General features: G+C 48.5%; 1 protein-coding gene and 1 long non-coding RNA gene across 2 annotated transcripts in view; one reads left to right on the forward strand and one right to left on the reverse strand.

Moving 5' to 3' along the window:
* LOC310705148 (uncharacterized protein) overlaps positions 1-24,942 on the forward strand; it is a 132,330-nt gene that overhangs the window by 32,131 nt on the left and 75,257 nt on the right. Inside the window, exon 5 of the mRNA XM_083499646.1 lies at positions 6,937-8,668. Within this exon, the coding sequence (XP_083355772.1) occupies positions 6,937-8,153 (1,217 nt within the window). The 3' untranslated portion in view covers positions 8,154-8,668. The remainder of the gene's footprint in view (positions 1-6,936; positions 8,669-24,942) is intronic.
* The window catches only part of LOC310705423, a 138,450-nt gene that overhangs the window by 22,467 nt on the left and 91,041 nt on the right, over positions 1-24,942 (reverse strand). Inside the window, exon 2 of the long non-coding RNA XR_014525265.1 lies at positions 10,432-11,349. This is a non-coding gene — a long non-coding RNA (uncharacterized lncRNA). The remainder of the gene's footprint in view (positions 1-10,431; positions 11,350-24,942) is intronic.

Raw genomic sequence — 24,942 nt, forward strand, 5'->3', positions numbered from 1 at the left:
GGACTGCGTCACTAACACGTCTGGCTGGGCCCCAGGGCCTCTTCCTCCAGCCAGACTACGTCGTTTCCCTGCTGTGGTCCCCCTTGCTGCGTCGCTGCAGTCACCATTGCCGAGGCTGCAGTAAGCTTGTGGAGCCTCTGGGGACACTCTTTTGCCATATGCCCTGGCTCCTCACAGACGTAACACTTCCTGTTCCCTCTAGGAGGCTTCGCTTTCACTGCTGCCGGTGCTAGGGCTCTGGTTGCTGACTGAGCCCTTGCACCTCCAACCTCCATAGGTTCGGCTCCTCCTCCTGGCGGAGGCGTGGATTGCGCCCGCGCTGCTTCTCTGGGAAGGAAGGAGGGGCCCCTGGCTGGTTCGCGCCCTCCACGCCCTTCGTCCCTGCTCCACGGACGTTCTTCCAGCCTCACCCCCACTGCCAGTGCCCTCTCAACGACCTCCTGGGTGGTTCGGGGTCTCTCCCCCCTCGCGATCTCATCTTTAATCGAGTTGTGCAGCCCCTCCCAAAAGAGGTCTCTTACAGGAGCCGAATCTCTGTCCCATTCCAGGGCACTGACCAAGGCGAAAAAGCGGGCATGATACTGCCTGACGCTGGCCCTCCCTTGTCTCAGCCCATGCACCTCCTTCCGTGCAAGATCCACGTCAATACTTGATAAAAAACACCCATCCATCACTTTAATAAAGGCATCTGCATTCTGGAGCGCCGGATCCTTATCTCTCCATAAATTGCGTAGCCATGCTTTAGCATCCCCATGCAAATGGGACATGATGAATCCCACTCTCTCTTGCTCATCTCTAAAGTCTTTATGCAGCAGTTGCAGTGCGCACAGTACGTCGGCTCTAAAGTTGGGATACTGTTGCAGGTTCCCATCGAAGTGAGAGACCAGCCCGCCTGTCCGTCTCGCCAACCCAATTCCCTCCTGCCGGGGTGTCTGCTTTGTCAGCACGTCTAACCTGACCTGGAGATCCCTGCAGGCGGCAGCTGCCTCCTCCTCTCTCTTCCTGGATGCGAGAGCCTCGGCATTCAGTTGTGCCACTGCTTTTCTGAGTTCCTCTATCTGCTGCTCAGCCGTCATGTCGTCTGCCGTTCGTGAGCTCGCTAGTAGGCACCTGTTTCTCTCCCCTCCTCGAGGCTGTAGATGCCCACAATCGGGAGACGGAGCTTACTGTCAGAGCTGCTTGAAGATCCTAGCTCACAGAGGATCACGCTAGCCAGCGATCATTAAGTAAAAGTCTTTATTGAATTACAGTTTCCATTCTCACGCTGCTGCGCGCAACTCTACGTCTAGTAGCTAGATCGGCGAAGCTCCGTCTGAGTCTCCGCCCCGTGTGCACCAACTTAATATCCTAGCCTTGCTCCACCTTTTCCGCCTGACTGTCCTCCTCTGGGTCCCTCTACCCCCCGGGGCTTCTTCCTTCCGGGATTCTTCTGACGCTGACCCGGACCCTCCTGCCTCCTTGCGCCGGGCTTTAGGACCTGGTTCCCTTTCGGGGCTGCTTACTGCGCCGCCTTCCTCTGCATTTGAACTTGGCGCGCGCGCCCAACCTTCCACTTTCCTCTTAACCGTTTCTTCGCTCCCCGATGGAGGTGTGGCCACTCCTGACTCATGCCCTCCCTCGTGTGGTGAGCTGCCAGCGCTTCCCCCCTGGCTCCCTTCCTCTTCCCTGCTTCCTGGCGGTGACGCTGGTCCCGATTTCCAGCTGCTCCCCCCTGAGTCCCCTCTGGCTCTATCTTCCTGGGGTGCCCCCCTAGACTCCCCCCTTGCCCTGGCCACTGGTGCTCCTTTCTGTGAATCCTCTGATTCACTGGAAAGACTAGGAGATCTCGGGTCGTCGTCATCACTCATCTTTTCTTCTGCCTCCTCCCCTTCGCTCTCTGTTTCCTCCTTTGCCCGTGCCTCTGCTCCTAAACCCCTGACAATAGTAATAGTAATTTTTATTTTTACTCTGCCCATCTGGCTGGGTTGCCCCAGCTGATCTGGGCGGCTTCCAACACTTATATAAACCAGAAACATTAATCACAACAATCTTTCCCCATATAAAAAGTACATTAACTTTAAAATGAACAACTTACACTCGTGGCCAAAATTGTGGAAACCTTTTGGAGAAAGTGTATTTCAGAGCTTGGATACCTCATGACACCACTTTTTGGGGAGTAATAGCATAAAACTATATATCAATGGAAAAATAATTTAATGAAGAATGTAATGATTTTCTTCTGTCATGCAGGCACAGTCTCTCCAGTCTTCGATCATCACTTGCTGTTCTGCACCTTTTCCTGCCTTTACTAGTCTGATTTTGGAGTGACTGAGTCTCTTATACCTCTTCAAAAATATAGACCAGCTTTGGTTAAGTTTCCCCCAATCTTTCTTCTATTTTCTTCGTACCTGTAGCCTTGTTCACTTAATAGTACGATTTTACATCTCTTTCTGGGTAACTAGTCAACTCTTTGTACCATTTTTTCATTTTATTAAGTTTTACAAACTCACCAAATGAAAGAACCAAAAAGACCAACCAAATTGATAGCTTGACTGGTGTCATGTACCACCTGTATATCATTTTCATAATATTCTCTCTTAAGGCATTACATGCCGTGAATTTCATACCTGTGGTCCACAGCTGTTCCCAGTCAGCAAACATAATGTTATGTCCAACATCCTGTGCCCATTTTTTTAATATAATATTTATTAATATTTTAAAAACGGACATAGAGCTACACAATACAATTCACAAAAATCATAAGTAACAGTCTAAAAAATATAAAAGAGTTAAAAAAAAACACATAGAAAAAGTGAATATATATATAAAAAAAGAAATGACAATAGCTATATATAAAAAGAAAACAGAAAAAGTTTAAAATTAACTCCATCTTTCAATCATCCCAAGGGATTCCTGATTCTCAAAATATCAATCAAGTCCATATTGTCGGTCAATTCAAAAAAGGTTTTTAGTAGTCTGCCATCTTTGGTAACTACCTGTCTCTGTGACTTATCCATGTTTGTTTATACCGCCCCATTCATATCTCCCATCAAAACGATGTTATAGTCCATATAGTCCAATAGTGTCTCATGCAACTTCTTATAAAATGTAGATTTCCCCTCATTCGGTGCATAAACACCTACTATCAAAATTTTTTCTCCTTGTGTTTGAATTTCAATTGCTATGAATCTTCCTTGATCATCTTTGAAAACAAATTTCGGTGACAGGCTCTCTTTTGCATAAATGACCACTCCTCGCTTTTTAACATTGTCCGATGAGATAAATTCTTGGCCCAACCTTTTGTTAGTCAATATTTTCCTCTGTAGCCTTGTCACATGTGTTTCCTGTAAACAAATTAAGTCCAATTGTTCCTTTTTAAGTATATGAAAGACCTTTTTCCTTTTCTCCGGGGAATTAAATCCGTGAATATTCCAACTTAATAGTTGCAGAGACATGATGTATTTAAATTTACTCTCCTCCAACTGCTCCCAATAGTCCCTCTTGACTTCCAGTATCACTTTCTTTGTCTTGTCCACTCCCAAAAGTGGTAGTCCTTTGTCTAGTAATCCTGGTGGTAAGGCTCTAAGCTCTCCTTCCGCTCCTTTTTGCAGGTCTTCTTGGTGGTCTCTCAAAAAAAATTCCTTCTCCTCCACTGATCTTATTTTAAACTTCTTGCCTTTAAAGCTAAAAGATAGGCCTTGAGGGAATTCCCACCTGAAAATAATTCTGTTTCCTCTCAGCAAAGTCACCAGGTCTCCGTAATTGGAGCTGAGTTCCAGAAGATGTTTCGGGATGTCCTTAAATATTTCTACTCTTGACTCTTGCATTATCAAGGTATTCTGATAGTGCAGACTCAGTATTTTATCTCGCTCCTCTTTAGATCGAAGAGTAATCAAACAGTCTCTCACTCTGTTCTTTCTCCCTCCTTTCCCAAGTCTAAAGGCGTTTATTATTTTGAAGTCTTGCTTGTCCTCCAATTTCCAAAAGTCTGCAAATTCCTGTGTCAAATAGTCACTCAAGCTATCTTTCTCAAGTTCAGGTACCGCCCTGACCCTCAAATTGGTCTGTTTTTCCTTCAACTCAATCATAGACAGAAGTTCCTGATGGTCCCCAAGCTGTTTGCTTATCGGCGCTATCCTTTCTTCTACGGCAGCTGCTTTTTCTGTTGCTTCCTGGGCCGTCTTTTGGTTTAATTCTGACTGTTGCAGTAATTTTTCTATTGAATCTGTATTAGAATTCACCTTCTGCCCCAAATTGTTAATACTTGTAGTATTCTGGTCAATTTTATTTGTTGCTTTAGCAACTTGATTACTTGATTTGTCCAAAGTTTCATAAATCTTATTTTAAACAGAAGTAAATCCTTCTTCTGTCATCCCTTTTGACCCAGCTTGCACTGGGTCTTCCCCTTGTGGCACAGGAGGGCCAGAGGCAGATGCCCTACGATGCTGCAGTATTGCACTGGTCGGTTGGTGTCTCACTTTGCCTGATCTTGTTACCTTTTCATCCGATTTTGTTTGCTTTTCATCCATGGCACTTTATCTGGAAGTCAAGGTCGCTCCCACAGTCAGACTTGTTTTGCTGTTGGGCTTTCCCAAGCTGGTACTAGATGGAAAATTTCCCAGCCAGTTGTAACAATTTCAATAAGCCTCTAGGGGGACACAGTAATAGTCAGTAATAATGCAACAAAATGTCTTGCCAAACTTTCAAAAGCCCCCTTCAGCAGAACAAATAACAGTTTTAACAGTTTCAAAGTGTCTCACTTGCAGGGTTAACTGTCAGCAAGTTACATTGTTCATAGAGAGTGCTGTTCTCAATGCAACAAATCTATTCAGTCTTGGCAGTCTGTTCCCAGGAATTGAGAGGTGGTCTTGTGTCTCTTCCTTTCTCTTTTAAATTTTTAAATAGGCAAAAGAAATACTGTCCCTTCTTCCCTCCCTCTCTTTCATTTTAGGGAGGGAGTTCCTTAGTTAGACATTTAGGATTTAAATCTTTTTAACACTCCTCGCCCGGTATTTGGCTTGGACGGTCTTTCCTTTGATCTTTATACAAACCAGAAGGTGGACTTCCTCTTTGCACCTTCCCGCTTCAGTACCAAATTTTACTTTAATTTTCCTTAAGCTTTCAGTCTTAATGCTTGACCTACTCACGGGTTGTTGTTTGACAGCCGAATTGTCAGAGGAAAAAAGGTCAGCGCTCTCCGGCAACAGCTGAGCAGCTTCACTCCACGGAAGTAGCGATCGACTCTCAGCACCGCGCCACCCCCGTTCCGCTCCGGAACCCCTCACGGGGTCCCTTTGCAAATTGGGGAGGCGCTTTCGGTGCCCGCCGAGTCCCACGGCCACAGGCTTCACCCGCCTGTGGTTTCTGACAGGGTCCCCACTTCACCGTAGCGGTAAGACCAGGTTTCCGCGGAGCTTCTCCCTCCGAGCTAGAAGGAGACCGCCATTGCCGTTGGCGCCGCCTCCGGAATTCTCATTTTCAAGTAAGTTTTATATCTTATCCAGACATTAAACAATTCATAATTGTGAATTCATAATAGAGTTTAAGGTCTGGCAGGGCAAATCCCCCTCTTTCTTTTGCATCAGTTAGTATTTTAAATTTAATTCTGGGCTTCTTGCCCTGCCAGACGAATCTAGAAATGTCTCTCTGCCACTTCTTGAAACAGTCCATCTTGTCCAAAATTTGTAATGATTGAAACAGAAACAACATCCTTGGCAGTACATTCATCTTTATAACAGCAATTCGACCCAACAAGGAAAGCTTCAGATTTGACCATATTTCTAAATCCTTTTTAACATCCGACCAACATTTCTCATAATTGTCTTTAAATAAGTTCCCATTTTTAGCTGTCATATTAATCCCCAAGTATTTCACCTTCTTAACCACTGTTAAACCTGTCTCATTCTGAAACCTCTCTTTCTCAATCATTGTTAAATTTTTCTCAAGGACTTTAGTTTTTAACTTGTTCAACTTAAATCCTGCCACATGACCAAACTCTTGGATCAGTTCTAATACTCTTTTATTACTAGATTCTGGCTCCTGTAGTGTCAATACTAAGTCATCTGCAAAAGCTTTCAATTTATATTGTTTAGCTCCGACCGTTATACCCTTATTCAAATGGTCCCTTCTAATCATAATTAACAGAACCTCCAGGACCGAAATAAAAAGTAGTGGGGAAATTGGGCAGCCTTGTCGTGTCCCTAATAGTACGATTTTACATCTCTTTCTGGGTAACTAGTCAACTCTTTGTACCTTTTATTTTATTTTATTACGTTTTACAAACTCACCAAATGAAAACCAAAAAGACCAACCAAATTGATAGCATTCCCATAATACACTGACAAAAGTCAACCTAAGCAAGTTGTGCTTCCCTTTTCGGGTCATATGTCTATAACCTTTGATAGAATACAGATAATTGAACAAACTTTGTTGCACTGCATTCTTGATTAAATTATCTTTCCATTGCTATATAATATTATGGTATTACAGTCATACCTCGGGTTACAGTCGCTTTAGGTTGCGTGTTTTCAGGTTGTGCACTACGCCGAACCTGGAAGTACCGGAATGGCTTACTTCCAGGTTTCAGTGCTTGTACATGCGGAGAACCACCAAATTATGACCCACACATGCGCAGATGCAACACTGCAGGTTGCGAACGCTGTGGATTGCGAACATGTCTCCCACACGGATCATGTTTGCAACCCGAGCATCCACTGTACTCCAAAAGAAGTGGTGTTATGAGCCATCAAACATCTGAAATGCACTTTTTTCTGAAAGGCTTTCACAATTTTACCACTACAGTATATCAAAGAAAATAACATTCAACAACCCATCAGAATCTAATAAGAAATATGTTGGTTAATGACAAACCACAAAGGTAACGAGCACACACCCAACTCCCTTCAGTTCTTCTTCATTTGTTCCCGAGGCTCTAATCCCTTTTTGTCTCCGTTGCAGATTGTGATGAATTGGAAATCGAGAACAAAGGTGAACACGACAAAATCCCCAGAGAGGAGAAGCCATGGAAAAATTTGGAGTGTGGAGACAGCTGCACTCAGAGCTCCAATCTCACTAAGCACCAGAGAATTCATACAGGAGACAAACCCTATCAGTGCATGGAATGTGGGAAGAGCTTCAGTTGGAGCTCCAATCTCACTAAGCATCAGAGAATTCATACAGGGGAGAAACCCTATCAGTGTGTGGAATGTGGAAAGAGCTTCAGTCAGAGCTCCCATCTCACTAAGCATCAGAGAATTCATACAGGGGAGAAACCCTATCAGTGCATGGAATGTGGAAAGAGCTTCAGTCACAGCCAAAGTCTGAATTCCCATCAAAGAATTCATACAGGGGAGAAACCCTATCAGTGCATGGAATGTGGAAAGAGCTTCAGTCACAGCCAAAGTCTGAATTCCCATCAAAGACTTCATACAGGGGAGAAACCCTATCAGTGTGGGGAATGTGGAAAGAAATTCATTAGAAGCTCCAGTCTCACTTCCCATCAGAGAATTCATATAGGAGAGAAACTCTATCCGTGCATGGAATGTGGAAAGTGCTTCAGGAAGAGCTCCCATCTCACTTCCCATCAGAGAATTCATACAGGGGAGAAACCCTATCAGTGTGGGGAATGTGGAAAGAACTTCAGTCAGAGCTCCCATCTCAATAAGCATCAGAGAATTCATACAGGGGAGAAACCCTATCAGTGTGGGGAATGTGGAAAGAGCTTCAGTCATAAGAGTGTTCTCACTTCTCACCAGAGAATTCATACAGGGGAGAAACCCTATCAGTGTGGGGAATGTGGAAAGAGCTTCAGTCAGAGCTCCAATCTCAATAAGCATCAGAGAATTCATACAGGGGAGAAACCCTATCAGTGTGGGGAATGTGGAAAGAGCTTCAGTCATAAGAGTGCTCTCACTTCCCATCGAAGAATACATACAGGGGAGAAACCCTATCAGTGCATGGAATGTGGAAAGAGCTTCACTGATGACTCCTCTCTCACTTCCCATAAGAAAATTCATGTAGGGGAGAAACCCTATCAGTGCATGGAATGCGGAAAGAGCTTCGCTTATATCTCCAAACTCACTTCCCATCAGAGAATTCATACAGGAGAGAAACCCTATCAGTGTGGGGAACGTGGAAAGAGCTTCAGTCACAAGAGTGATCTCACTTCACATTGAAGAATTCATACAGGTGAGAAAACCTATCAGTGCATGGAATGTGGAAAGAGCTTCACTGATGACTCCTCTCTCACTTCCCATCAGAGAATTCATACAGGGGAGAAACCCTATCAGTGTGTGGAATGTGGAAAGAACTTCAGTCAGGGCTCCAATCTCAATAAGCATCAGAGAATTCATACAGGAGAGAAACCCTCTCAGTGTGTGGAATGTGGAAAGATATTCAGTCACAACTCCTCTCTCACTTCCCATCAAAGAATTCATACAAAGGTCGGAAAAATATTTCATTCTGTAGCTTTAGGAGCCAGGCAAATCTCTTCCTTTTTAACCAGGCCTTTGGCTGACTGACATCTAAGGCCCTTTTAAAATGTGGTGCGGAGTTGAGTTACTGATGTGTATTTTGTGTTTTTATGTTGTTTTTATGTTGTAACTGTCCTGAGACATGTGGGGACAGGAGTCAACATTTAGAGACCAAGGAGTTTTTGCCCCCCAATAGTATATTTGAGGGTCCCCCCCCAGTTGATAGGCAATGCCATTCCAATGCCCTTTATGCATCATGTGATTGATTATGCAAGGCAGGCCTTACCTCCCTCCCCTCCCACCAATATTTTATTCAGGTTGGCACCACTGGGTCGGATGGTATATAAATTAAAAAAATACATTAATCGCCTTCCTTTGCTCATGTTCCAGCTTGCCAATATCCTTATTTATTATCATTTTTAATATTTATGTGCCTTTCATCTGAAGATTTCACAACATAAACATACAAGATAAAAGCATGGCTTTCTCAAAAACAAGAAAAGCCAGAGAAATCTCCCCCCCCTTTTTTTTTGGATGGAGTTACAAACTTTGTTGACCAGGGAATAGCTGTGGAAATAGTGCATCTTGATTTCAGTAAGGCTTTTGACGTAGTCCCCCATAATATTTTTGCCTTTAAGCTTCTAAAAGATGGGCTGAATGAGGAAACTCTTAGGTGGATTTGACTAACCGAACCCAAACAGTCCTCCTCCATGGTTCCTCCTCCTCCTGGGGGAAAGTGACCAGAGGGGTGCTGCAGGGTTCTGTCCTGGGCCCGTAGTTGTTCAGCGTCTTTATGAATGACTTGGATGAAGGAACTGATGGGGTGCTCATCCCCTTTGCGGATGACACCAAACGGGAAGCGGAGGCCAGTGTGGCAGAAGGCAGAATGAAGCAACCAGAAATCACCTCAACCCGATGGACTGGTGACCCCCTCCTCCTTTTCCTCTCCCCCCAAGCCATCAATACAGCTAACACGATCAATATTCCCCCCAGCCTCACACCTCCACAGAGATCCCCACCCAACACCAGTCCAGGTGACATAAAAAGACACTCCCCATTACCCAACAATCTACAACTCACTCTCAGCACCCCTCCCCACGCCTTACTAAGTAAAATAATTCCCCTTGTTGCCAGGATTTTTAAGGTACCAGTGAGCCACTCAAATTGTGCTCCAGAATTGACAGACGCAGCAGTGGAGAAAAAGAAAGTGATATTTATTGCTGAGCAATAAGTGGCCCAGTGGAATCGTTTCCCAAAGACTGGGCCCCGGGCTCCAGCGCCCTGAGGCCTCTATACCTGTGTACATACATCATAGTTCATGACATAATTGATACAATCGCACACAGCAGCAAAAAGAAAACCAATGAGCGCATTCAAGCCTTGCCCCCTGATCATGTAAAGAGTTCCCTCCCAACTTCTGCTTTTTCAGTCTGAACATGCATTTAACCTTTCCCCTGATTTATGGTAAGGAGGAAGAAAAATGAATCATAGAATCATAGAGTTGGAAGAGACCACAAGGGCCATCGAGTCCAACCCCCTGCCAAGCAGGAAACACCATCAGAGCACTCCTGACATATGGTTGTCAAGCCTCTGCTTAAAGACCTCCAAAGTAGGAGACTCCACCACACTCCTTGGGAGCAAATTCCACTGTTGAACAGCTCTTACTGTCAGGAAGTTCTTCCTAATGTTTAGGTGAAATCTTCTTTCTTGTAGTTTGGATCCATTGCTCCGTGTCCACTTCTCTGGAGCAGCAGAAAACAACCTTGATTCTATGATTCTATGATTCCAGTCTAAACATGCCCAGCTCCCTTAGCCGTTCCTCATAAGGCATCGTTTCCAGGCCTTTGACCATTTTGGTTGCCCTCCTCTGGACACGTTCCAGTTTGTCAGTGTCCTTCTTGAACTGTGGTGCCCAGAACTGGACAGAGTACTCCAGGTGAGGTCTGACCAGAGCAGAATACAGTGGCACTTTGGCCCTTACGCTCCTACGCGGCCATCTGCTATACCGGGACATTCTGCGGTTAGCATCTTCCTGTTTGAGCTACTCGGGACCCTGTCTGGACAGGGGGGAAAGTGCCAGCACAGCAGATTTATTGCTTCCCCCTTATGTTAGCGAGACACTGAGAAGAACAAGGGAAGCGAACTGGGGCAGAGTTCATTTCGGATTCTTCCGATCTAAGCAATATGCTATAAGCTTTTGCAGAAGCCGTCATGATTCAAACATGGATTATATAAAAATCATTATAAGGATATATGGTTATATGGCTAACTGATTATATGAAAAGCATAAGGGTAGAATTCATTCAGGTGGTCCTGCTTCACCCTAACCTCAATAAAACAATCCACAAACAGGCTAAAATCTGACAAACAAGCAGCACATTGGGGCTGCCAGAGGATATCAACACCCCCATCCCTACCCCAACTTACCAGTGATGTTAATAAAATGAGCAACATTGCTTATGGACCCTATATCCAACATAGGCGTCACAAAGACGGTTGGAGGATGGATGGCGGCCAACAGATTGAGGTTGAATCCTGTCAAGACAGAAGTACTGTTTTGGGGGGACAGGAGGCGGGTGGGTGTGGAGGATTCCCTGGTCCTGAATGGGGTATTTGTGCCCCTGAAGGACCAGGTGCGCAGCCTGGGAGTCATTTTGGACTCTCAGCTGTCCATGGAGGCACAGGTCAAATCTGTGTCCAGGGCAGCTGTTTACCAGCTCCATCTGGTACGCAGGCTGAGACCCTATCTGCCTGCAGACTGTCACGCCAGAGTGGTGCATGCTCTGGGTATCTCCCACTTGGACTACTGCAATGCGCTCTAGGTGGGGCTATCTTTGAAGCTGACCCGGAAACTACAACTAATCCAGAATGCGGCAGCTAGACTGGTGACTGGGAGCGGCTGCCGAGACCATATAACACCGGTCTTGAAAGACCTACATTGGCTCCCAGTGCGTTTGCAAGCACAATTCAAAGTGTTGGTGCTGACCTTTAAAGCTCTAAACTGCCTTGGTCTAGTATATCTGAAGGAACGTCTCCACCCCCGTTGCTCTGCCTGGACACTGAGGTCCAGCACCGAGGGCCTTCTGGTGGTTCCCTCGCTGCGAGAACCCCAGTTACATGGAACCAGGCAGAGGGCCTTCTTGGTAGTGGCGCCAGCCCTGTGGAACGCCCTACCACCAGATGTCAAAGAGAAGAACAACTGCCAGACTTTTAGAAGACATCTGAAGGCAGCCCTGTTTAGGGAAGCTTTTAACGTTTGATGCATTATGATATTTTAATATTTTGTTGGAAGCCGCCCAAAATGGCTGGGGAAGCCCAGCCAGATAGGCAGGGTATAAATAATAAATTATTATTATTATTATTATTATTATTATACTTAACACCGTTTTACTGACCACTTCCTGGTGGCCCGCTGGAATGTGGAGTTTACCAAGGCTATTGACTGTTTGGCTCTGAAGCGCCCTCTCCGATTGCATGGAGCCCGGACAGCCCTGTGGTTTTCCACGGATCTGAGGGCAATCAAACAATCGTTGAGACGGCTAGAGCACCGGTGGCGGATAACTCATTCCGAATCTGACCGGACACAGGTTAGAGCTCAACGTCGAGCCTACCAAGTGGCGATAGCGATGGCGAAGAAGAATTTCTTCACCGCCTCTATTGCATCTGCAGAAAACAGCAGCAGGAGACTTTTTCAGGTGGTTCACAAGTTAGCGGAACCACCTGCAACATCGGGGCCCAGTATGGGCCACATGTTCTCCTGCAATGATTTTGCAAAGTTTTTTGCAGATATAATCGCTCAGATTCGGGAAGAAGTAGACTCCACCGTGGGAGCAGGACCGGGGCGGGAGAGTGCTAGAGTTCTGTCTAGTCAAGTTGAGTGGGATCAATTCCCACGATGGGGAGGACACGCAGCAAGCTTTAATTATGATTGCAAGTGAGTAGCAGCAGCAGCAGCCCAGAGCTGGACGGACCCTCGGAGAGGGCCAGGGCCATCTTTACCTGGGAGGTGCAAGGGGTGGGGGCCAGGGGCTGCCACTGAAGCCGCCTAAGCTCTTAACCATCTACCTGTTAAGAAGTAATAAATAATTTTGATCAAGCTAGAAAAACAAAATACATATTGTCAGAGCTGCCCGAGGTCCCACCTCACAAAGGACCAACGCCGGTTCGTTGTTATGTACAAAAGTCTTTATTGAAGTTCAGTTTCACTTTCACAGCCGCAGCGCGCAGCTCTACGTCTGAAACTCTAGACCGCTGAAGCTCCGTCTGAATCTTTCCCCCCCTGACACCAGTTTAAGACTCTCGCCTTACTCCACCTCTTCCTTTGCTCTTTCCTCCTCTGGCTCCGCCTGTCAGCTGGGGTCTCGCCCTTCCTAGACTCATCTGACGCTGAGTCCCCTGAGTCTTCCCCCTGCCTCCGGCGGGCTTTAGGACCTGGTTCCCAATCCGGGTTTTCTGCTGTCCCACGCGCCTGTACATTCGAACTTGGCGTGCGCGCCCAGCCGGCCACCTTCCTCCTGACCGTTACACTGCTCCTGTCACTGCTTCCCTCTTCGGGGAGGCTAGCTGGACATGACCTCCCCTCCGTTCCCCCACTCTCCGATAGAGGCGTGGTCAGCCCTGACTCCTCTCCCTGCTGGAGGAGACGCTGGCCCTGCCCCATGGGACTCTTCCCCCCCCCACTACGCTCTGGTGGGGAAGCTGGTCCTGATTTCCAGCTGCTGCTTTGGGAGTCCCCGCTGGCCCCTTGTTCCTGGTGTGTTCCCCCTGGGACCCCCCTTGCCCTGACCATCGGCGCCTCCTTCTGGGAATCTTCTGATTCGCTGGAGAAGCTCATAGAATCTCTCGGTTCACTGTCATACTCCCCTACGCTGCCCTCCGATTCTTCCCCTTCGCTCTCCATTTCCTCTCTCCCCTTTGCCTCTGTTCCAGTGCCCCTGACACATATATACCCAGGTATAACTGAAATGTATACCTACTTTATCGCTAAAGGACTTGAGACTGGGTGTGCTCATTTACCAAAGGTTGGGGGAGGGAGGGGTTGCCCCTCCAGCAGACATCATGCACTTGCAGCCCACCCCCAAAATCAGCACCATCACTTTTGTGACTTGGCCCCACAAAACACTTCATCGCAGTTTCTACCTATCTGTTCAAAGGGCCTCTGCTGCACGATCCCAAATGTAAGAATTCCCTGATCAATGTCTCTATGTACTGGCTCAGTGGGGAAACTTCAGAAATTCATCTAGACCTGTGAGCTCAGCTCCTCCGCAGCCCCTCTGCCTGAGCGATAATCCCTGGCCTCCTGAGACCTGAGTGCCAGACAGGTAGCCATTCCAGAAATAACAAACCCAGAGGAAGACAAAAGGGGGTGATGAACTTGGCTGGGAAACCGGGAAATGTCAAGATCTCTTTTGTGACACTCGCTGGGTGTTTGGTGGAGGGCAAGGGGAACCATGGGGCAGGGTCCAGGATGCCCAGATTACTGCCACCAGATGTAGGAGTGATGCAGTTTTTTTTTGGGGGGGTGTAACCTGGGGATGAGCGGCTAATAAAACTTTGGGTTCTCTTTTGTTCCGGGCTTCCATCCTGTTCCACCTGGTGGCAGGTGGGAGTCCTGTCACGACAGTCTTCAATCCAGACCAATTCGCTCTGCTATTCCTGCCCGGTGTCCTTGTTTTTTGTCCAAGGGAGCCTCAGATTTCTCCCTTAACAATTCTCCACGGGGCCGCGCACTGAAATGAACTAAATCTGGGGGAATGGACAGATCTTTGCACCCTGGAGGGGGCTTGGACTCCCGAGCGCAGCCAAGCCTAGGATGGGGTCTGCGCATCAAGGGAGGGGTGGAGACCCCTGCGGGCAAGGAAATATGGCAACCAGCGCCGGGCTTCCCTGGGCTTCCCCTTGACAAGCGCCTGGGAGGAGGGCGGGGGGGGGGTCCAGCCCTGGGGGTCTTAAGGGAGAAATCCGAGGGCTCCCTTGGCCAAAAACAAAGACACCAATCAGGAGAACTTGGAGCAGAACAGCAGCCTGTGGGCTTGGTCTGGATGGATCTGTTGCAACAGGGGGCTCCCCTCACTTGCAGGAGGGGGAGGGACCCAGAAAAAGGGGGTGCAAGGCCTGATCCAGACTTTTGAAATTGCCCCCCTGTAGATCAAGCCCAGCCCCCTTCCTCCCCTTCCTGAATTCTGGGGTGAGTTTCCTTCCTTCCTGCAAAGCCCTTTTCCCTGCAAACTCTTCCTCCGGTTTCTGGCCAAGGGAAGGAGATGCTCTGAGCCCCCAAAAGGATATCTGGGCATTGAGGGAGCCAGGGGGGCAGCTGCCCCCCCCCCGAAATCCATAGAAAAAGAAGAATCTGAGGTTTTGCCAAGGGGGACTCGGCATTGCAAGGGTTAAAGGGAACTGAGCTGCCTTCCTAGAGAGGACAGGAAGCGGAGGGGGGCAGGTCCTCCAGAGCCAAGGCCCCTCCCTCCCCAGTCCTTCCCTGCTTGGGTGTCTCTCCTGGGATCTGGTGAGTCTCCTCTCTCTCTGGGATCTGGTGAGTCTCCTCTCTCTCTGGGATCTGGTGAGTCTCCTCTCTCTCGGGGATCTGGCGAGTCTCCTCTCTCTCGGGGATCTGGTGAGTCTCCTCTCTCTCTGGGATCTGGCGAGTCTCCTCTCTCTCTGGGATCTGGAGAGTCTCCTCTCTCTCTGGGATCTGGCGAGTCTCCTCTCTCTCTGGGATCTGGCGAGTCTCCTCTCTCTCTGGGATCTGGTGAGTCTCCTCTCTCTCTGGGATCTGGTGAGTCTCCTCTCTCTCTGGGATCTGGCGAGTCTCCTCTCTGGGATCTGGCGAGTCTCCTCTCTCTCTGGGATCTGGTGAGTCTCCTCTCTCTCTGGGATCTGGCGAGTCTCCTCTCTCTCTGGGATCTGGTGAGTCTCCTCTCTCTCTCTCTCTGGGATCTGGTGAGCCTCCTCTCTCTCTCTGGGATCTGGTGAGTCTCCTCTCTCTCTGGGATCTGGCGAGTCTTCTCTCTCTCTGGGATCTGGTGAGTCTCCTCTCTCTCGGGGATCTGGTGAGTATCCTCTCTCTCGGGGATCTGGTGAGTCTCTCCTCTCTCTGGGATCTGGTGAGTCTCCTCTCTCTCTGGGATCTGGCGAGTCTCCTCTCTCTCTGGGATCTGGTGAGTCTCCTCTCTCTCTGGGATCTGGCGAGTCTCCTCTCTCTCTGGGATCTGGTGAGTCTCCTCTCTCTCTGGGATCTGGCGAGTCTCCTCTCTCTCTGGGATCTGGCGAGTCTCCTCTCTCTCTGGGATCTGGCGAGTCTCCTCTCTCTCTGGGATCTGGCGAGTCTCCTCTCTCTCTGGGGTCTGGTGGGGGTCACAGGGCGGCAGCAGGGTAGGAGACCAGGTCAGGGAAGGAGAGAGCGGGGGGGACGGACCCCAAGTCAGGGAGGAGAGGGTCCTGCCAGGGAGGGGCCAGGTCTGCCACGCTCTCCTTCCTGCAGAGCAGAGGATCCCAAACTCATTTGGCCCTCCGCCCCCCCTTCAGAAAAACAATGACCCCCCCCCGAAATCTCCCTTCTTTAAACAAAGGAGTCCCTGGGACTTTAACTCTGTGTGACGTCGCTCAGCCTCATTGCAGAACAGAGGAAACATCTGCAAATGGTTTTCCAAAGCTGGACGAGGAGGTGGACTAGCCCCCCCCACCCAGAAACTCCCACAGGGAGGGAGGAATGAAAGGTGGGAGAGAAAGGCCAGGAATAAAGAGAGGGATCCCAGCCCAGAGTCTGGCTGCTGCATTGGGGACCAGTTTCCCAGTGTCTCCCAGGGCAGCTCCCCACGGAGGCCACTGCAGCAATCCCCTCGCACCCAGAGCAGGGCATCCCAGGACCACATCCTCTCTCTCCCAAAGGGATTGTTGCTGGCAAAGCAGCCGGAAATGGGCGCTGCTTCTCACTGAGCCTCCAGGGACCTTGGCATCAGTGGCTGTGCGTGTGTTAAGCCATCTAAGAGAAGCATCATCATCATCATCATCAAGCTACCCATCCTTTACTCTGAGTTTCAAGGGAGATGTCTTTGGCCCCACCCACTTGGCCCTCAGGGGGTTGACTAGATACATATCTGGCCCTCAGAGCAAAGAAAAAGGGACCCCACCCCAGGAGTCTGTATTGAGAGCGGCAGAGAGTCCAAGTGCAAGAAAAGGAGACTAAAGCAGGGGGGAAGTGTGCCCAGAAGTGGGGGTGGGGGGAGAAAGACTCCTGAGGACCCCCAAGTGAGGACCCCCACTAGAGCCAAGCATCCATTTTTCAAATGACTCCCTTGTCAGTCAGTTCTGACTTCATGCATTGACTGGAAGGCAGGAGCAACCAGGCTGACTCATCTCCCAGAAATCCCTTCCGTTGCCTCCACATTCTGCATTGCTAGAGGGCTGGAGACTTACTTCTTCTCCCCTTCCTCCTCCTCTTTCTTTTCAAAAAGGTATCTCATGGTTTGGGCTCTGGTCCCGTCCAGTCCTGATTCCGGGCAAGACTCATCCATGCTTGTTCAGGGATCTCTTTCTTCTCCTGACCTACAAATTCTGTAACAGAACAATGTTTTTGCTTTGTAGGATTTGCTAGAGCTTCTCATTCAGACAGACAGAACTTGGCAGAAGACCAAAGGGTTCCTTCCCATCTCTCAGAGGCTTCCTGAGAGCACAGATGGATGAGCGAGACCCAGCTGGCCCTGAAGCAGGAAGAGGCCATGCCAACCAAACTGGGAGCAGTGGGGGATTCTGGGAAAACTCTGGGCAGAAGATCCTGGGTGAGGAGGGCACCCTCCGCTCAGAGGTGCAGAGCCAACTGTTGAGGCAGTTCTGCTGCCAGGAGGCCAAAGGACCCCGAGAGTTTTGCAGCCGACTCTACCACCTTTGCCATCAGTGGCTGAAGCCAGAAAGGCACACGAAAGCTGAGATGCTGGACCTGGTGATCTTGGAGCAGTTCCTGGCTGTCCTTCCACCGAAGATGGAGAGCTGGGTGAGGGAGTGTGGAACAGAGACCAGTTCCCAGGCGGTGGCCCTGGCCGAAGGTTTCCTCCTGAGCCAGGCAGAGGAGAGAAAGCAGGCAGAGAGGAAGCAGGTGAGGGAGACTTTCCTCTGGATACTACCTTGACCAGAGCCAGGGCCTTTTCGGATGTGGCTCCGTCCTGGTGGAACGCTCTCTCACAAGAGACCAGGGCACTGTGGGATTTGACATCTTTCCTCAGAGCATGCAAGACAGAGCTGTTCTGCCAGGCCTTTGTTGATGGTTCAGTCTGATTCTTTTCTTTCAGTACAAGAATAAGCATTAAAGAGGCTTCCTAGCCCGCTCACACCTCCTTTATAAGACCAGTGGTAACAGTAGTTGGCCCTAGCGAATATTAACCACTCTCATTTTTACTTGACTTGATCATGGATGGAGGATTTGACCTGGCATGTGTGACAGAGACTTGGTTGGATGAAGCAGATGGGCCTGTTCTTGCCGCTGCTTGTCCACCAGGTTTCTCTTACGCACAGCAACCCAGGTCATGTGGGTGGGGAGGGGGGGTTGCAGTGATTTTTAGGAAGTCATTAGTTTGCACCAGGCGTCCTATTGGGAAGACCCAGTTCTCTGAGTGCATGTTCTGGAAGTTGGGCAATAGGGGCAGTACAGGATTCCTTTTGGTGTACCGACCTCCCCGCTGCACCAAGGATTCCCTGCCCGAGCTGCTTCAGGTCGTGGCGGATGTTCTCCTGGAGACACCTAGCTTGGTCGTCCTAGGGGATTTTAACATCCATGCCGACACGACCTTACAAGGGGCCGCTCGGGACTTTGTGGAAAGCATGGCCTCCATGGGGCTGTCCCTGAATAAGTCTGGCCCAACCCATAGCTGCGGACATGCCATGGACCTGGTGTTTACCTCTATGGATGTTGGTGATCTGACACTAAGTAAAAGCGAAACGAAAGAAGTGCCATGGTCAGACCACTTCCTGGTGCAACTGGACTTCTCTGTGACCCATCCCCTCTGCAGCAAGGTGGAACCGACTCGGATGGTCCGCCCCCGCCACTTAATGGATCCAAATGGTTTCCAGAGAGTGGTAGGGGATGCTTAATCCCATGTTGATGGCCTTTCAGCTGATTCCCTGGTGGCCCGCTGGAATGTGGAGTTAACCAGGGCTATTGACTGTTTGGCTCCAAAGCGCCCTCTCCGATTGCATGGAGCCCGGACAGCCCTGTGGTTTTCCACGGATCTGAGGGCAATGAAACAATTGTTGAGACGGCTAGAGTGCCAGTGGCAGATGACCCATTCTGAAGCTGACCGGACATAGGTTAGAGCTCAACGTCGAGCCTACCAAGTGGCAATAGCAATGGCGAAGAAGACATTCTTCATCGCCTCTATTGCATCTGCAGAAAACAGCAGCAGGAGACTTTTTCAGGTGGTCCGCAATTTAGCGGAACCACCTGCTTCATCGGGGCCCAGTACGGGCCACATGATCTCCTGCAATGATTTTGCAAAGTTTTTTGCAGATAAAGTCGCTCAGATTCGGGAAGAAGTAGACACCGTGGGAGCAGGGCCGGGGTGGGAGAGTGCTAGAGTCCTGTCTAGTCAAATTGTGTGGGATCAATTCCAATCTGTTACCTCCGAGGATGTGGACAGGCTGCTTGGACGAGTGAAACCAACCACCTGTCTCCTGGATCCTTGCCCATCCTGGCTTATAAAAGCTAGTCGGGAAGGACTGGGCGATGGGCTTCGTGGGGTGGTGAATGCTTCCCTTCGTGAGGGAGCCTTCCCAGACCCGCTGAAAGAGGCGGTCATTAAACCGCTTCTTAAAAAACCATCTTTATTGCGGCTACGATGGCCAACTATCGCCCAGTCTCAAATCTTCCATTCTTGGGCAAGGTGATTGAGAGAGTGGTTGCTGAAAAACTCCAGGCACGCCTGGAAGAAGCGGACCATTTGGATCCCTTCCAGTCGGGATTCAGGCCTCATCACAGGACTGAAACTGCCTTGGTCGCACTGGTTGATGATCTCCGGCGGGCTAGGGACAAAGGTGAGAGCTGTTTCTTAGTTCTGCTGGATCTCTCAGCGGCGTTTGATACCATCGACCATAACATCCTTCTGGACCGTCTTGAGGGGCTGGGAGCTGGGGGCACTGTCGTACAGTGGTTCTGCTCCTTCCTCCTGGGCCGTGTTCAGAAAGTGGGGGGGGGGATGAGTGTTCAGACCCCTGGGCTCTCACTTGTGGGGTGCCTCAGGGTTCTATCCTCTCCCCCATGATTTTCAACATCTACATGCAGCCGGTGGGAGAGATCATCAGGGGGTTTGGGCTGGGTGTTCATCAGTATGCAGATGATACCCAGCTCTACCTCTCTTTCAAATCAGAACCAGTGGAGGCGGTGACGGTCCTGTGTGAGTGTCTGGAGGCAGTTGGTGGATGGATGGTGGCTAACAGATTGAGATTGAATCCTGACAAGACAGAAGTACTGTTTCTGGGGGACAGGAGGCGGGCAGGTGTGGAGGATTCCCTGGTCCTGAAAGGGGTAACTGTGCCCCTGAAGGACCAGGTGCGCAGCCTGGGAGTCATTTTGGACTCACAGCTGTCCAGGGAGGCACAGGTTAAATCCGTGTCCAGGGCAGCTGTGTACCAGCTCCATCTGGTACGTAGGCTGAGACCCTATCTGCCCGCGGACTGCCTCCCCAGAGTGGTGCATGCTCTGGTTATCTCCCGCTTGGACTACTGCAATGCGCTCTACGTGGGACTACCTTTGAAGGTGACCCGGAAACTACAACTAATCCAGAATGCAGCAGCCAGACTGGTGACTGGGAGCGGCCGCCGAAACCACATAACACCGGTCTTGAAAGACCTACATTGGCTCCCAGTACGTTTCCGAGCACAATTCAAAGTGTTCGTGCTGACCTTTAAAGCCCTAAACGGCCTTGGTCCAGTATATCTGAAGGAGCGTCTCCACCTCCATCGTTCTACCCGGACACTGAGGTCTAGCACCGAGGGCCTTCTGGTGGTTCCCTCACTGCGAGAGGCCAAGTTACAGGGAACCAGGCAGAGGGCCTTCTCGGTAGTGGCGCCCGCCCTGTGGAACGCCCTCCCAACAGATGTCAAAGAGAAGAACAACTACCAGACTTTTAGAAGACATCTGAAGGCAGCCCTGTTTAGGGAAGTTTTAAATGTTTGATGTATCACAGTATTTTAATATTCTTTTGGAAGCCTCCCAGAGTGGCTGGGGAAACCCAGCCAGATGGGCGGGGTATAAATAATAAATTATTATTATTATTATACCAATGGACTGCCATCTGTCCAGATTTTAATCTGTTTTGTACTAATTTTAAGAAGTATTTTAATTAATCGATTGCCTGTTCTTATGTTCTTTGTATACTGTGTTAGATTTATGATGTTAGCCACCAAAAGACTGGCTCCGGCTAGGGAGGGTGGGGTAGAAATAAAACATTATTATTATTATTATTATTATTATTATTGGTGGCTCCAAAGAGGATGGAGAACATCCCATAATGCTCTGCTGATGGCCCATGCTTTTTCTGGGAAGGCATCCATGGAATGAGATCTCACACCCTTAAAGTTTTTTTTACTTTTCCATTATATTTCTGCTATTTCTTGTCATTCATTCTCTATTTTGAATCCTTGTTGCTTTTTCAGGAAAAGGATCGTTTTGCAGAAATGGACCTGGATTCCTGTGAGGCAGAGAGGCCTCCGTTGGACACCAGAGAGAGGCCACCGGGTAAGGAAGAAGGCGGTTTTTCTCCATTTGGTCTCATTCTGTTGGTTTCCCATATAATCTCTGGGTTCTTTTCATCAAGTTTTTTTTTTGGGGGGGGGGAGTTGGGAGGAAGGGTCCAAAGGAGGAGAGATGTATTTCTGCATGACTAACATATGAAATGGGCACAAACGTCCAAATGCACTCAGCAGGTAAGGCTTTCTGAAAGGCCCATCTGTAGATAGAGATGCCCTGTTTCCCCTGTGAGAGACATGGGCACGCCTGGCATCCTGCTTACCTGTTTTCTCTTTCAGGAGACGGAATGATGCCGGCAAGACCTCCTGATCCGTATTTTCATGGGAGCAGAAGGGGAGCAACGGCTGTGGAACCAGATCAGGTCAGGGGAAGCTGCCTTGTTGGGACAGAGGCCGAGGGATGGAGCAATATCATGGACTGCTTGGGCACAGAGGAATGGTGGGAGGAAGCAGCCAGGGAACCAGGAAGGGAAGATGGCTCAGAGCCCAAGGAGTGAAGGTAGAGGAAGGATGAGTGGTCAGATGGAGAAGAGGGAGAAACCTGGGAAGAGGAGGTGTCAGAAGGTGAAGGGGTAACAGGGCTTAGTGAGCTGGAAGACTCTGAGGCAGAATGCAGTCCAGAATCGGAGGCAGAAGAGGAAGGAGGCGAGTGGGAGGAGGAAGGTCGAGAGGCAGAGGTGAGTCAGGAGAAGGAGGAGCCACCGGGGGCTCCCTCTCCTTCTGCCAGAAGCCCCCTTCCCTGCTTGTCTCTCAGAGCCAGGAGTTGTCTGACAATGGAGGAGCAAAGGCAGGCTGCACACTGGCACACTGTTGGATCGCTTGCCAGAAACCCCAGAGAGGAGGGGACTTGGAAAGCTGTGGGGAGCTGGGGGCCTTCTCTTTTGGCAGCTGATTTCATGGAGGAAGACCCTGTCATGGAATTCTACTCAGTATTTTTTTAAAAAAATAATATTTATTAGAGTTTCGAATAAAACAAAAACAAAAAACGAAAAAAACAAGAAAAAAACATCCTTTACAATCCCATTTTCAATAACTTTTTTCCACGACTTCCCCTCACCTCCCCTTCTTGTATTCCAAGTCCAAATATTTATCCAACAAGTTCTTATCTCTAATTTCTTAACCTTAAGTTGTTATTATATTTATTTATATTAAATGTTTAATCTTAATTCTTTATTATATTTAGTTCAATTTATATATCAACTTTTAACTTATATACCGTATTTTTCGCTCTATAACATGCAGATTTTTTCTCCTAAAAAGGAAGGGGAAATGTCTGTGCGTGTTATGCAGCGAATGTGTGGTCCCTGGAGCCGAAAAATCAGGCAAAAATCAAACCGCGTTTCAGGGAGAAGGGAAGCCTGAAGAGAGGAAGTGGTGGCTTTTCTGCATTCTGCCTCAGGGTCTTACTGCCCACCCTCTCTGTTTCGTTGCTGTGTTTGCTCAAACGGAACAAAGAGCAGGGAAAGCCCCTCCCCTCCAGGCAAGAAGAGGGGAAAGCAGAGCGTCCTTCCTTCTAATTCCTCTCCCTGCTCCGGAGGGAACAATGTTTGTGAAGGGAAGAGAGATTACAGGTTCGGCTTAAAATTCTGATTTGACTTCCTGCTTTTTGTTTTTGGAGACACACAGCATTCAAATATGCTTTCTTCCATTTAAAAGGATGAAATCCTTAAACAGTGTTTTGCCTGTAAATTCATGCGATCTGGAAGATTACAGTGTCTGTACCTCTTAAGGGATGGCAAAGCTTAGGTTTCGCTGCTAAATAGTTCTTAATGCAGTTAAAATGCTTTCTTCTGTCAAGGCAGTTAAAAAAAATACGTATATATCAGGCAGCCGGAAAACATGCAGATGGGAGGGAGAGGGAGAGAGAGAGAGAGAGAGAGAGCACGCTGGCTGGCTTGTGTGGGTGGGTGGGGGGAAACTTTTGCCTTCCTTTCCTCACGTTATAGCCCTCTCCTGCATTCTTAGCCTTCTGTGTTTTTCCTTCCCTCCCCACTTAAAATGTGGTTACAAAGCATGGATCCACATGGATCCTCAGGATCTTTGCATTGGGTCACCCCAAATTCACCATCAGAGCACACAGCATGTCCATGGCTACAGCCTGCCCCCCCAAAATCACACACCCACTGTTGCCTGGGGCTGCAATGGTGCAAAAACGTGGTTACAAAGCATGGATCCACATGGATCCTCAGGATCTTTGCATTGGGTCAGCCAAAATTCACCATCAGAGCACATAGCATGTCCATGGCTACAGCCTGCCCCCCAAAAATCACGCACCCACTGTTGCCTGGGGCTGCAATGGTGCAAAAACGTGGTTAAAAAGTATGGGTCCACATGGATCCTTAGGATCTTTGCATTGGGTCAGCCAAAATTCACCATCAGAGCACATAGCATGTCCATGGCTACAGCCTGCCCCCCAAAAATCACGCACCCACTGTTGCCTGGGGCTGCAATGGTGCAAAAACGTGGTTACAAAGCATGGATCCACAGGGATTCTCAGGATTTTTGCATTGGGTCACCCCAAATTCACCATCAGATCACATGTCTGTGGCCACAGCATGAAGCACAAAAATGATACGTCCACTGTTTCATTCAGAATATTTTTTCCCTTGTTTTCCTCCTCTAAAAACGATGTGCGTGTTATGGTCAGGTGCGTGTTATAGAGCGAAAAATACGGTACCTCAATCCTTTATAAAAAACTTTTTCTAAGGTCGACCCTGTTTCCCTTCCACGAATTCCCCATTCTTATACTAATAGCAACACAGAATTAATCACAGAATAGAAAAGATCAAGCCCCCTTTGGATTTCTAAACCCCACCCTCCCTTCCCCGGTTGCAATCCCAAAGCCATAGTCCATTAGTCCATCTATTATCAGCCTGGCGACCTCACGTCCGAGGCCCTTAAATGTCTCTCAGTCCCTTTCTGCCGGCTTCTTTGAAAGTCCCTTGTATTTAACACCCAGTCTCGAAGGGGCACTCTCTCTATAATATCCATGTTCCTTCCAGCCAGGCCTCCTTGTTTAAAGGTGGAGCTCAAATCCTGTTTCTTAGATCCAAATGTCCCAAGAGCTCCAGCTTCCACCTTGATCAAATTAATATCCATCTTGACAGGCCTCCGGCTCTCATTTGCCTTCTGTAACATTTCAGCCCCTCCTTTCTGCTCCTCCTGTTCGGCGTATATCTCTTCCTCCTCTTCCTCAGTCTCTAGTTTCTTTTCTTGTCCAGCTGCCTGGGTTTTGTACGTCAAGTCCTTTTCCAGCTCAATAGATATATTTGCTGTTGACTTCAAATTTGTAGCACTTGTAGACAAAACATGACCTTGCTCGTACATCTTTCGCAGCCTTCCCATGAGAAAAACAACCTCATCCAAGTCAGCCAGTATTTTCCGACCTATTTCCATTCTTGTAATGTCCCTGAACCCCCTCTAGAGGGATTCTGGTTATTTAGTATTCCTTTCACTTCCAATCCAAAAGTCAAGTTAATTTGTTTCAGTCCTTCTTTATTTTCAACAACTTGTAACAATATAACTGGCTAAACCAAAGCTTTCTATTTTTTCCGACTTTGACAGCTAATTTGACAGCTGTCAAAATCTTCTATATCTCCTCAGCAGGCTCCTCTCGCGGATCACTCCTGGTCCCGGGAAGGGTGGCACTTGATCAGAAAATAAGCTCTTATCCTCCAGCACAGTAACTTATACTTTTAAATCCGTGGAATTAATAACTTTTATCCAAAAAGGAAAAAAAAAGACTCTTCTCTCGACC

This window comes from Podarcis liolepis, assembly GCF_965112155.1.
Source record: "Podarcis liolepis genome assembly, chromosome: 4".
Lineage (NCBI taxonomy): Eukaryota > Metazoa > Chordata > Lepidosauria > Squamata > Lacertidae > Podarcis > Podarcis liolepis.